General features: G+C 41.7%; 2 protein-coding genes across 2 annotated transcripts in view; one reads left to right on the top strand and one right to left on the bottom strand.

Moving 5' to 3' along the window:
• Positions 1-4,416, bottom strand: part of pls1 (plastin 1 (I isoform)) — a 9,895-nt gene extending 5,479 nt beyond the window's left edge. The window contains exons 1-9 of the mRNA XM_042090436.1: positions 4,277-4,416; positions 3,668-3,778; positions 3,124-3,284; positions 2,787-2,916; positions 2,331-2,463; positions 2,051-2,132; positions 1,637-1,802; positions 1,223-1,365; positions 624-716 (exon numbers count right to left, since the gene is read on the bottom strand). Coding sequence (XP_041946370.1) covers positions 624-716; positions 1,223-1,365; positions 1,637-1,802; positions 2,051-2,132; positions 2,331-2,463; positions 2,787-2,916; positions 3,124-3,284; positions 3,668-3,740 — 981 coding nt within the window. The 5' untranslated portion in view covers positions 3,741-3,778; positions 4,277-4,416. The remainder of the gene's footprint in view (positions 1-623; positions 717-1,222; positions 1,366-1,636; positions 1,803-2,050; positions 2,133-2,330; positions 2,464-2,786; positions 2,917-3,123; positions 3,285-3,667; positions 3,779-4,276) is intronic.
• Positions 4,417-10,934: 6,518 nt separating this feature from the next.
• chst2a (carbohydrate (N-acetylglucosamine-6-O) sulfotransferase 2a) lies at positions 10,935-13,100 on the top strand. Its single transcript, XM_042090741.1, has one exon. The coding sequence runs from the start codon at positions 11,483-11,485 to the stop codon at positions 12,872-12,874; it is 1,392 nt and encodes a 463-aa protein (XP_041946675.1). The 5' UTR covers positions 10,935-11,482; the 3' UTR covers positions 12,875-13,100.
• Positions 13,101-13,979: the final 879 nt, after the last annotated feature.

A 13,979-nucleotide genomic window follows, 5' to 3' on the forward strand; every position in this document is an offset into this window, starting at 1 on the left:
GTCTTCAGTGTTTTCATAACATGGAAAACTTCTTCATATTAGTGTTTGCATGATCCCGCTTGATGCCGGAGTGGTGCCAGCATGGCTAACCAATTGACACGTCTGCTGGTATGAAAACACTGAAGAATGTGAAAGACTAAGCCATCAATGTCCTGCACTATAGTACAGAAGTGACAGGAAGGCTAAAAGGTCATCTACAAGTCTTGCCTTGTCACACAAAGGTCTAATGTGCAGCTTTTATTTGGTCCTATTTTGTGATCAGAGCAATTAAATTCCCGTTATCGTATATATAAAGGCTAACCTTATCAGAAATAAACCTCATTTGATCTTTCACCTTTAAGTTTGGGTCGACAGTACAGATGTTAATCAAAGTACACTGACACACTAAAACAAGGGCAGGTGCACCACACTCACCTATGCTTACAGCCCCTACACACAAAACATAGGAGCACACACACACACACACAAACAAATAAACAAATAAACAGCAAACAAACAAACACACACACACACACACACACACACACACACACACACACACACACACACACACACACAAACAAACGCACAAATACACAAACAGACACACATTTTTCCTCATAGGACCCAATTCCCACACTCACAGTTATTCCTGTCATGTCAATGGGAATGCCAATCTCGTCTCTGTCCCCTCTAGGAGCGATTTGGCTGAGCAGGTGGAAGTAGGCTCTGGAGTCCTGAGGCAGGAGAGAGGGCATGTGTTTAGTGTCTACCATTTTGGGCACTTATTGGGCATCTATTTCGGGCAGAACTGTGTGTGCACAAGACTTCACAAATCACAAACACACCAACTTCGCTCCAGCTGTGAGATCACAACATATGATTGGCACGATGTATTCAAAACACACCACATGATTGGCACACATGTCAACCTTTTGTGGCAGAAGGGGAGAAATATGTGTAGACGACTGCCATGTTTGCGTTACAAACTAACCCCATACATTTCTATTGGAGATTCTTTGAGTGCTGTGTCTCCTCATTAGAAAGTCTCTGCCTTTGCATAAAATATGTTTACTACTGTGCTTGAGTTGATCTCTATTGAGGCATTAGTTCAGAGACATTGAAACATTTAAATGATTATGGATGATGTGTGTGTGTGTGTGTGTGTGTGTGTGTGTGTGTGTGTGTGTGTGTGTTTAGTTGATGTTTTTAGAGTGATGTTGTTTGGGTGTAGCAGCAGTACCTTGACGTCGTCACTGAAGTTGTAAATGGGCTGCCAGCCGGCGTTGTTGAGGTGGTAGTTGACCCAGCGCAGCAGCAGCTCCTCTGGGGACATGGAGAGCAGGTGGTCCAGCTCCTCGCCGTCCTGCAGCAGGGAAATGAGTGCTGCACGCACGCAAGCACACACGTACACGCACACACACACACACAAATGCACGCACGCACACACGCACGCATGTACACACACACACACACACACACACACACACACACACACACACACACACACAAACACACACACAGGTAATTTATGTCAAATATGTGAAATATGTGCTAATATGTCCAAACCTACTCAGACACATAAACAAACCAGCATCAACAACAATACACATTCAGATATTTGCAGATATGCGCCCAAACATGCATGCCTACCGACCTTCATTTCTGGAAATCTCAATATCTGCAAAAAGCCCGATCTTGATGATTTGCCAGAGGAGGCCCAGCACCAGGTGTGGCTTCCCAGCCTTCAGGTCCGTAGGATCAATGTTGACTACAGTGCAGCCGATGGCTGCGGCCGAGTTTAGAGCTAGATTCAGGTTGTCCTGCATGTTGGAGGAGGGTGGAGAGGGGTGAGAGAGAGATAGAGATAGAAAGAGAGAGAGAGAGAGAGAGAGAATGGGACATAATGGGACATAATTGATGCAAAGACAGATGAGAAAATGATAGAGGTAGAGAGAGAGAGAGAATGAGAGAGAGGTTTCTAATTTGAAAATGGGAAACAACTGAAAAGTCTCAGTCAGAGAATTATGACAGGTTTTCAAGGTCACACATAGTCACATTGGGTGCTTACATTCATTGTAAAAGTTGTTAATTTCTTTATATTTATCACTCTCTCATCAATTGTGTCTGGCTGGGACAAATTAATCATTTTGCTGAAACACAAAACAAAGATGATTAAATCCATGAACAGATGGCCATAATTTATTAGCTCATTCCAGTGAACACATTGTCTAGGCCTAACCACCACCGGGCTAAATGCACGCCATTACATCCATGTTCACAGAGTGATGCACAGTGGAACCAAACAGTAGGTCTGTATGCAGGACTGGCAGTCATGGATGGTCCCATACCACAGCAGTATCCCGTCCTTAACAGACTTAAATAGGCTGTCATTTTCTGGGTCCATGGGGACGAGGTGTCTGCAGTCTGGATCTTTGGCCAAGGACTTATTTATCCAGTTCACAAAGGCCACTTTCTCCTCATCTGATGGGTTATCAAAGAGGACAAAACAACTGCTGTCACTACAAAGTTAGGCTACATTTCTTTTGCACTCAACACTTTGGAGCTGTCAGTCGAAACCAAATAGGTTCCCATTACACTGTGTACACCATCTACTTTACTGGCCTGGTTTACATACAGGTTATAAATAAAAATACTTTTCAAATATTCAATACGCACATGCAACCCACACAGTCCTTACCAGGGAATAAGTAACCTGTTTTGGTTGCTGAGGTGCAGGTGCTGCTGGATCTCATACTGTTATATAATTGCTGCTTATTGAAATTGATTGTTGACTCTCCTCTCACCTGAGTAATAGTGTTGAGTGCCCTCAGTGGAGAATGGAGATGTGCCTGGAAGACATATTAACCCAGTTGGTCTGGTAACCATCTTGCGGAAGGTCTCCTTGATGTCCTTGCTTTTTAGTTCTTGGTAGATCTATTTAGTAAGAACAAGTCAGCGTGGTTGTTGCAGATACAGAACAGCTCTTTATGCTGTAATTCACATCTAACAACTGTTTAAAGTAAAATGACACTCAAAATAAATTATGATATGTTATGATTACCTGCGCTATAGGGGAGACATAAAGTTTGTGAGGACTTAGCAGAAGTCCAAACTGTTGCTATACAAATGCTATACCCTTACCGCAACAAATTCATCAAAGCTTATCTTCTCATCTTTGTTGGTGTCTGCAGTCATGAACTTTTCCACAATTTCCCGCACCTGAAACCCTGGCAAGGAATACCTGGCTTCCCGAAAGAGGTCCTGAAGCTCAAAGTCACTTACATAGCCACTGTTATCAATATCTGTACAGATAAAATCATTCATATAAAACATTTAATCTCTTTACAATTTAAACAGGACCTAAACTTTGACACAATACTACATGTACAAGCTTGTATAGGATTCTATAGATGTGATGTGTTTTGTGATCATGTTGCCTATAAAATCTGGTAATGGTTTACCACTGTCAGCTGTCATGTGATTAGTTTGCTAATTTCCTAACTTCCTAACTCTAACAGATTCACAGTTGCACACTTCAAATCAGAGGCATTTTGTCTTTTCAACATATCTAGTCTGTGCAAAGTGGGTATGACCGGACACATAGAAGAGAATACATCTCATAACGCCATTTCTTTGCTGAATAGAATATGCATGAAGTATAAAATGCTTTTGGGACCATTCTTACCAATCTTGTCGAAGGCTTCTCTGAGTTCCTTCAGGTCCTCTCGTGAGATCTGAGTTACATTTCCTTTGGGCATGTTGGATTCTCTAGTACTTTTCCTTTGGTCCAGTGATCCTGAGGTGAGGGATTAAAAGGCAAAGGCAGCACACTCTGAGATCTGATCCCATACACCTGAAACAGGAATGCCTTTAGACATCTTATGTCTATGCTTAACACATTGCTCTTAAAGCTCAAAAATCAAAAAAGAAACAACAAGCACTTCATGCCTCAGCGGGGTCATCCCTATGTGTTAGGGTTATGGTTAGGGTTTTAAAAAAGGGTCCTATGTTCCTCTGTCCCATACAAAGCGGGTAACATAGGGCCCGGGAACATAAGTAAGTTCCTGCCTCAGCAACAATCCTACTATTGTTGTCAACAACAACTTTCAACAACAAGCCTGTCAAAACAAAACCTACTCATATGTCGATATGGTGACAGGAATGTTAACGGCAGATAATTCCAAAGCAACACAACCCAGCATTTTGCCACCAAGAGTATCAACTGACCCATATAGGCTACATATGAACAAATGAACATGGTGGTCTTCTAAAACAGATACAGCAGGCACTATACCTTTAGGGTATCCCTTTGTAGTTGACAGCTGACAGGGTCGGATCTTGTTTTTCCTTGGTGAAGAGAAGAGTTCCTAGACAGGAGTCCCCTGACGTTCAGCTTAAACACACCTGACAGACTGCTGGTACCAGGGTTGGGAGTTCCCTTGGGCAGAGATGTGAGAGTGCAGAGGAGACCTTTGATCCCAACAGTGAATGTGGGTGGTGCTGGATCAGAGAAATATACAAGTTAAAGTTTAACATTTGGACGTCCACTGCTGGGTCATCAGCTGTCTTCATGCCTCACTCACCTGACAGGTAAACGGCCACCTGCAGAGCTGGACTGATTGAAAATAATTTGAGCAGACCTCTCAAGAGACACACGCATTTCAATGACTTCACACGCTCACACGCCACACATGGCATTTCTCACTCCGAAAAATTATTAACTTGCCCGCACATAAATTTCTAAGGGCTATATTTTACAAACATGTCACACAACGTTGCTGTCTGTGCGCTCATTCAGCTCAGAGAGCAGCTGTTCAGTAACTAACCTAGCGGCCAATCAGAAAATAGGATTTCTCAACCAACCTGTGGGTCCGCAACGTGGAGACTGCTGGTCCGCAGAGTCGTGGAGTGAAATTAGGCCCGGTGCCTCGTCTGATAACTTGCTGCGCAGTTGATCAAGATACCGCGGACCGACAAAAAAAGAAAACAAACGTTTCTGCTATCGATGTCATTACAACATGGAGCCATACAATAAAGTTGTGGTATGAGCGTTCATTCAATGCAGGCGTCTGCGCGAGAGAAACTGAAACTAATCGATAGCCTACTTTCAAAGCTCCGCTTCAACCTGTTGAATGCTATTTAATTGTTTAACGACACTTAATGGAACAACATTGCTTTTTGGAACTTAAATAGAAACAGAACAGAGACTGTATAATACACTACTAGCACTGAGTATGGTATAGTCAAATTTGAATATAACGTGGCCAAAAGCTATTGTAGCCTTCTTTCTATCTGTTAAAGATAAACAGATCAGTGATTTTTTTGGCGAGCAAAAAAGCTGGTATTGTGTTTCCTGAATCCTTACATTTAGGCATTCAAATTAAACTTCATTAAAAACCATGTATTTTTTTTCTCCATTTCCTACCAATGTATGATGCGTGCATGAGGGAAACATCCCAAAACAATAGCACCCATATAATTGTTGCTGTTTTGAGAAGTATTTCTTTTCTTATGCAAGCATCATGCAACCATGCAAAAGCAATAATACTAATTATATCTTACATTAGTAAAGCAGTCCTCTGATGTGCATGTCACAAAATATTTAAAAGAACCGTATGTAGGATTTTGGCCAAAACTGGTACTACAATCACTTTCAAAATACTGTAGAGCGGTGTACAGTACACCGCAGATGTGGTAACTAGAGCAGAGCTGGCAACCCAGATGCCGAAACACTGACTTTGTGATTACTAGATAGGTGGAGGGTGGCGGATCAGGCTAAAACACAAATATTTAAACATCAACATCAGTTGAGGGCTGCAACTTCACTTTTTTAAATGAGGATATCCTGGCCGGACTACTGTTGTCAGTGATATTTAAGTATCACTTAAGTAAGTATTTGAAATTAGCATGATTTCCTAATGTCTAGTGACAAATCAGGGCCATTTTATGATTAATTGAATTTAATTTCTTACATACGGTTCCTTTAAGTGAAAGTGCATGTATAACAATATAGGCATAATAATGATTGTGATAATGATAATGACAATTTGATTTGGAGGGAGTGGGGTTGGGTACGTGTAGATGAGCCCTATGACCCCAAAGTCTGCCATGACTGGGCCTCAGGTCAAAGAAGTTTGAGAAAGGCTGGTCTACATAACCTCAGCCATCAGATTGAGGTTTGCAGTGATGCGCCTGAAGGCACGGGTTGAGGACCCAGTCAGTTACATCACAATATGTGCATTTGTTTAAATTCATACCTATGTAATCACCACGACCAAAATTGTACACATTTTGGCTGTTACTGCAAACAAGAATATTTTAATATTTTTAAGGATGGCCTCATGACTGTGAAAATGGCTGACATTGAACCACAGTGCTTTAAATGGGAGCCCCCAGTAGCAGTCATCAAGGCATCAAAATCTGCCACAAACACTTACAACACACAACATCACTCATAAACACACACACACACACACACACACACACACACACACACACGGACAGAACCACCACTGTTCAAGCCAGCTCTTAAGAATTCTAATGGAGCCAGCCAGCTCTTAAGTATTCTAGGAGAATTTATACATTTATGTATGTGCACAAGGTTAATCATTCCTGTGGAAGTGAGATTTTTTTCTTTAGTGTTTGCAACCATGTTATAAAGCAATAATACATGCAAAGGATTTGACCCAGAACACATATTATGTGCATATAAGTCATCAAGACATATTACGTTTACTATCCACCATAAATGGAACGATTTATCAGCCATTTATCAGTTGTTATAAAAACTGTTGCGGGTTGTTATGGTATCACACTGATTAACATGATGTGTGATGAAATGTTCTTCCTGTGTCAGCAATTACATTTTGGCTTTTGTTAATCTTTGAGACTCAGGCAGGAGAGAAATAGATGTGGTTTGAGACTGTGAGATTACATTACTACATTAATACCTTAGTTACATTACTACATTTAACATTAGCTGTCCTGATCACACAAAACACTATCATAATTTACCTTAGCCTTACAATGACCAGATGGAAGATGTGATATAGGAAAAGGATGTCATATCTCTTCTTAAGACACACTTCACCATCAGATATGATCAGATACAACAGTAATGAACTCATTCACTGATAAGGGGTATGGAGGTCGTCTTTATGTGGGTGGTGGTACAACCCTTATGTTGCAGCAGTCAGTGGTTCTTTATGGTTTAGTAACATAAGCAGAAGCTACACTGATGCGGTCCATATTTCACTGTGTCAAAGTCATACCAGAACTGAGCCAGACAAAATTCGAATGGTAGTCATCTATTTGCAGCTGCAGTGTAACTGGAAGAAATGGATATTTGAGTTTGAGTCAAATGTACAATTTTGAGTCTAATGTGAAACAGATCACCAAAGTAATTCCAGGGGAAGGAACAATGATCTCTCCTCCACTACTCCTCTTTCATGGCAAAGTGTGAGTAATAAGCTTATCTGAACATTGACTCTCAAGAAAAGAAACTACATCATAAAAAAAAAAACATCAGACTCGAGACTTACCAATCACATTCAGTTAACAACACTTCCTGTTTCTAAACACAGTGGGAAGAATGTAAACAACTCAGGCTGTGTTCTAAACCGGTCGGGAGTAATCCATAGTGCAGCCAAGCTAACAGTCCAGCTCACCTCCCCAGGTTGAAAATGAACGATTCTCTGGAGAGGGAATCCTTGTGGGCGAACAAGTGTAAGGGAGACGAAGGATCACTTCCACTGAAGCCCACGGCCATTTTACTGCAACCCAATCCAGCGCTGATTCACTCCTTCGGGAGACATTCAACAGGCCTCAGAGTCGTCACCAGTTACCCTGCATTATTGATTAGCCCGAAGACAGGATCGGGTTACCTGCGAGGGCCCCTGAGCAGGAAGTGGGTCACAAAAGGCACACTGCTCCCCTAGTTTCTACCCTTATCAAAAACTTGATCACTCAGCTGCCCACCTGTCTCAGGGATGGGGCCTTTGTTGTGGAAGTCATCTGTATGGCAAATTAGAGAATTGGTAGAATTGGTAATTCTCATTTGTAAGGCTAGGAGGGTTTCTGTTTTACCACAGTGGGATTTAGAATTATTTTAAACAAATCGAGGTCAGGTGCTTAGGCATGCAAAGCTGTTGGGCTGAGCTAATAATTGGTTGGCAGTACAAATGTTTCTTTTCTTCAGGGGCCAACAAAGGACAATGGACTCTGGAAGGTTGTAAGCACCTGACTCTACTCTCTCATGCAGGGACAAGCATTACAGTAGCTCATTAATTCAAAAAAGATTTTGAGGAATGACATATATGAAAAGAATCATGGTAAAGCTATTGACTAAACACTGGGAAATAAATGGGGGAAATTGAAGTGGCAATATTCAGTGTTCCCAAAAGAAGTTTTGAGGAAATAGTTTTAAGATAGTACGGAGAGTTACGCACATGCTGTGAATACAAAGGTCAAAAGGGAAATCCTACTACGAGGAATCTGAAATGAGGATTATGCACTATATCGCCAATGGTGCCACTTCAAACTACACCATGAAGGACTGGCCAATTACAGATACTATTTCATATTTGTATTATTCAGTGTGAATTCTGCAGATGCCTCTATGTGTGGGTGACTTTCTAACAATGAGTCTATAGGTAAGAGAGTGTATATAGACAAAGGATGGAGAAGTGGTGATGGGAAGCGTTCCATTCATGCACATTCCTTTTTGTTGCAGCTTGTTGAAGGTCTATAATGATTGCAGGTGAGATGGTGTGTGTGAGAGAGTTCATGGTCTTGCTCATTTAAATGGAGATTAGATTGATAGTAGATATGAGTGAAACCAAAGTTCTGATTTTAACATTATGAAAAAAATCAGCTTAATAATTAAACTCATTCAACTGAGCTGACACTGATTAAAAACAAATTAACCACCTCCAAAAACCAGTGCACCATAGCTCCGAAGGAAAACTGAGCCCACTATACAGGTTTGGTGTTTAGGAGAAGATGTTGCCATAACAGTATGTGGAGAATGAGCTCCACTGCCCTCCTTGCCCCAGTGCCTCTTCCTGCCGTTCCATAAAAAGGCCTGAGGTCTAATGACTCACTTCTGGATGAGTCAGTGTAGAGAGGAGCAGCTAATGCGTCCACCCATGACAGGCTGCCAGAACACTCAAAGCACTAGGCCAAGCCCATAGGTCTCTCACTTTTTTTGCAGAGTGTTAAGAGTGTGTGTGCCTGCTTGGACAGTGACCAGCTGGAGAGGGCTTTAGAAAAACAGGCAGAGAGCCAGAGAAGAGATTCGTATAGGCTGTGTGTCGCCATGTGATCCCTGGCGCCAACCTGGTTTCCACTGCATTGCCTGTGTTGCAGCCACTACATTTGCATAAATGTGCAAGGCAGGTCCGATGGTTAGTCATGTAGCATCAGTAAGAAATAGGTGTAGATTACACACACACACACACACTGCTGATGTTCAGACTGCCCAGTTCCCTGTGAGAGGTATTTTTATATTTTAATATTAACTCATCTGTGGTGCAGCCTAAGCAGACCCCAGAATAGGAAGGCAGCGCAGGCCAAGTACTCAGCAGGACTGACACAGGGGAGGGGTTTACAGAGCAATAGTGTGAGAGGAGAGATAGGGAGCGGGTCGGGGAAGTCAATTAGAAACACACTGAGGAACTACAGGGAGACAGGGAGGAGAAATGGAGGAGGATGGAGAGGGTGTGGGTGTGTGTGTGTGTGTGTGTGTGTGTGTGTGTATGTGTGTGTGTGAGTGTGTGTGTGTGGGTGTGTGTGTGTGTGTGTTTGTGTGTGTGTGTGTGTCATGGAGGTGGGGGGTACGGGTGTTACTTGGTGTAAATGCGAACTCTAGGCCGTTCAAACTCACACGTATGGCAGTGAGCCAGCCTAATGCAACACTGGCATGAACCTCACACTAGTTTAATCTCTTTTTAAGGAGGCCCATGGAGCTACATAGTTCTCTCTCTCTCTCTCTTTCTCTCTTTCTCTCTCTCTTACACACACACACACACACACACACACACACACACACACACACACACACACACACACACACACACACACACACACACTTTCCAGTTTCATAGGTACTGAAAAACAATGTACTGCCACCAATTTTTGCAATAAAAAATCAATACACAAAAAAAGTCACAAAATCAATATCTGTACTTGTACCTGGGACATACGGTGATTTGCAGTTATTCAATTTCCTGACTGTAGGTGGTGTGTGTTGGGGTTGTGTGGAGGTGGGGGTTGTAGAGCGTGGGAGAGAAAGAAAGAGAGAGAGAGAGAGAGAGAGAGAGAGAGAGAGAGAGAGACAGGAACATTACGACAGTAGGTGGCAGTCACATACAATATGAAAAAAGTGGTAAAAGATAAGAAGCCTCCATAGGAAGGGTGAGTTTAATAACTGTCTTATATAACCCCATTGAGAATCATAACATCAGCCTAATCTTATACAACTTTCATCCCCATAATAGATGCTTCTGAAATGCATCTGAAATGTGTAATTTTTTAAAAATTCTAAGTTAATATATAGGTTAATACTGCTGTTGTAGGCCTAGAGTAAAGTCTCTCTGTTATAAGTTAAAGTCCATCAGTGGGGGATTCCTTTCTCCCTTTATATTGCATCAAAATTAGATGGATATTCTAGATATGGTAATGCAAACATTTCATGCGAACATCGTGAGTTTACATAATATGCATGATCAATGCTATGGATGTGACATGACAGAAATGTTCAGAGCTCATCGGTGAAAGAAAGATACCAGGGATGTTTAAATGGTGCTGTATGTTGCAAAGGGACAGTCCCTCGAATAGTCACGACATTAGACAGACGTGCGAAAGGCCAATTACTTTCTTCGCCGCTTGACTGATTCCCGGGACTTCCAGCAATCACATCTTCAGGTGGGCGGGACTTTGTTTGGCCATGCTCTGATTGAATTCGCGCAGTTTCAATTAGTTTCAGTGGAAGGATGATATTATAGTCGGCGTCAGCCTCGATGGGCAGGGAATATTTCACTGAAGAGAAGGATCACAGTCACGTAATTGGGGAGTTATTATTATATCTCTAGTGCCAAATGGTGTCTGTCCGACGTAAACTGACATTTTTCCAAAGTCTGTGGGGTAAACTACCTCTTTGGTGGTGGTGCTGCTTTGTTTACCATTGAGTCTGTGCCGAGATGCATCAGCAAACTAGGGGATCCGAGGCGTTAATTCTCAGTAAGTACATTTTCACATAGATCTGTCGTTCTCCGACTGAGGCCTTAAATCCGAATGAGAACACTTGCGCAGTGCAGTACTTGTTTACGTTTTCAACCGGGTTTCGGAGGATTTGGCAGCTTATCACTTATTTCGTGAGTACCCACATCGATGGACTTGATGCAGACGTGTGCCTCCAGATGTAACACTGCAGCTGCTACACGGAATGCTACAGTGTTGCAAATCTAAACGTCACCAGACGATATAGTTACAGTCGTTTCAAATGAAAAACAAACCTTATCAACTCAAATTAACGCCACCATGGGAGAAAGATGTTGGATTCGGCAGGAAACCCAGAACCTACCGGAACAATACGAAGATCATAGCAAATCCCGGATTTGTTATGAAAGTGCTGCGCAAAAAGAGAATAATTATGTTACTCGCGTACTTTCTGCTTGTAGCCTTGACCATGTTGAACCTGGCTAACTACAAATGGACTAAAGAGCCACAACAGTGCAACCATCAAATGCAGAGCACGACTTTTCAGAGCAGGTCAGATATCCGTTTTCTTTACAAAGCCCCTCAAACCAGAAAAAGACAGCTGGTCTATGTTCTGACAACATGGCGATCTGGGTCGTCTTTTTTCGGAGAACTGTTCAATCAGAACCCCGATGTATTCTTCCTGTACGAACCCATGTGGCATATATGGCAGAAGCTCTACCCCGGTGATGCGGTGTCTCTCCAGGGGGCAGCCAGAGACATGCTGAACTCCCTGTACCGCTGTGATTTCTCGGTGTTTCAGCTGTACAATAGCCCAGGCGGCAAGAATGTAACTTCTCTTGGAGTCTTCGGTGCCACTCTCAATAAAGTCATGTGTTCTTTGCCTCTTTGCACAGCATACAGGAAAGATGTGGTGGGAATGGTTGATGACAAGGTGTGTAAAAAATGTCCCCCTCAGAGTCTCAGAATGTTGGAAGAGGAGTGCTTGAAATACAACACAATAGTAATCAAGGGAGTGCGCATCTTGGATGTCAATGTATTGGCTCCTTTAATGGAAGACCCCTCCTTCAATCTGAAGGTGATTCATTTGGTTAGAGACCCCAGGGCTGTTGCCAACTCAAGGATTAAATCTAGACATGGGTTGATTCGTGAAAATTTGCAGGTGGTACGCAGCAGGGACCCCAAACTTCACCGTATGCCATTTGCTGATCCAGGTCATAAGGCCAACAAAAAAGACGGCTCTGACTACCATTCTATTGGAGCTATGGAAGTGATATGTGACCGTACATCAAGAACTCTAAAAACAGCTATAAATCCACCCAACTGGTTTAAGGGGAAATACATGACTGTGCGTTATGAGGATTTAGTGGAAAATCCCATCAAAGCAGTAAGGAACATTTACCGCTTTGTCAATCTTTCAATAAATCATGACATTGAGTCTTTTGCCTTGAATATGACAAGTGGGACTACTTCATCTTCAAAGCCATTCATCGTTTCCTCCAGGAATGCAACGCAAGCTGCAAGTGCATGGAGGACTGTCCTCAGTTTCCAGCAAATTAGACAGGTGGAAGACTTTTGCCACCACTCCATGTCTTTGCTTGGATACATTCGTGTCCGAACATCTGGGGAGGCTAGAGATTTGAGTAAACCACTGCTGACAGTGCCCAAACTGTAACATTGTTGCCACCAAAGACAGCATGCAATTTCCATGTATTTAACTGTTGACGTTACTTACAACTTAATTGGTCCTTACAAAGGTGTTTGTAATGTGGGTACCCCCACATGCATTGCTGGAATGTATAGCTTGTTTCAATGCTATTGTAATTTTTTGGGACCTCCAGTGTTACTGAGATAAAAATATGTCTGATCACAAAAGAGTGAAAAGAAAACACTGATAAACATTTTGTTGAGTCTTATTCACACATACAACTTATTTATTAATGGCAGCATTTTAAAAGTTACTATTTACTAAGTGTTTATGGTATTTGATATGTGCTTTCTCTAGTGAAATATTTTTGGAGCTGTAATTCCAAGTATGTTCTGTTGCACTCAATATTATACTTACTAACCTTTGGGTAACAATTATTAGTAACAAAGTTTGGCTACACTTTACTTGAAGGTATCTACATAAGAATGACATGACACTGTCATAACCCTAACACTAACCCTAACCCTAACTTGCTATGACAAAAACCAAATGACACTTTGACAGAAGTGTTATATATATATATATATATATATATATATATATATATATACACATAAACGTTCATGACTTGTTTATAATGTGTATGACACGTTCATGACAGTGTCATGTCACTCTCAAACTTTGTTACTAGTAATTGTGCATCAAAATCAGTGCTGGTTTTAGCAAGGTACAAACAGTTACAACACTAAAATAGGATAGATAACAGATATGACCTTTATTTACTGCCACACACAAAGTATGAGTTGCTTCAGTAATACCTAAAAAGGTAACCAAGGATTTCAATAGTATGCGAATATGCAGTATAAAACATTGACATTGTTTAATTAATAACAAGTTAATGGTAACTTGGTAAACCTTTTTTACTTTTTTCTTTTAAACAGTCTTGGAGTGCTTGTGTTGAAGTTTCTTCCATGGTTGTCTAATGTAGGTTGCATACATTTAGGTTGACATCACATCTGAGGTGAAAAGACCATCAAGTACAGTCCAAGTATCACCACAATTTACTTCTGTGAGAAACTCTCTAAAGTACTCTCTAAAGGCTAAAGGAAAGCACACACCCCACATATGTGCA

The sequence above is a fragment of the Alosa sapidissima genome, chromosome 1, assembly GCF_018492685.1.
Source record: "Alosa sapidissima isolate fAloSap1 chromosome 1, fAloSap1.pri, whole genome shotgun sequence".
NCBI lineage: Eukaryota > Metazoa > Chordata > Actinopteri > Clupeiformes > Clupeidae > Alosa > Alosa sapidissima.

Excerpts from the sequence above, each read along its gene's own strand:
- chst2a (XM_042090741.1), top strand. The coding sequence starts at position 11,483 with ATGAAAAACAAACCTTATCAACTCAAATTAACGCCACCATGGGAGAAA.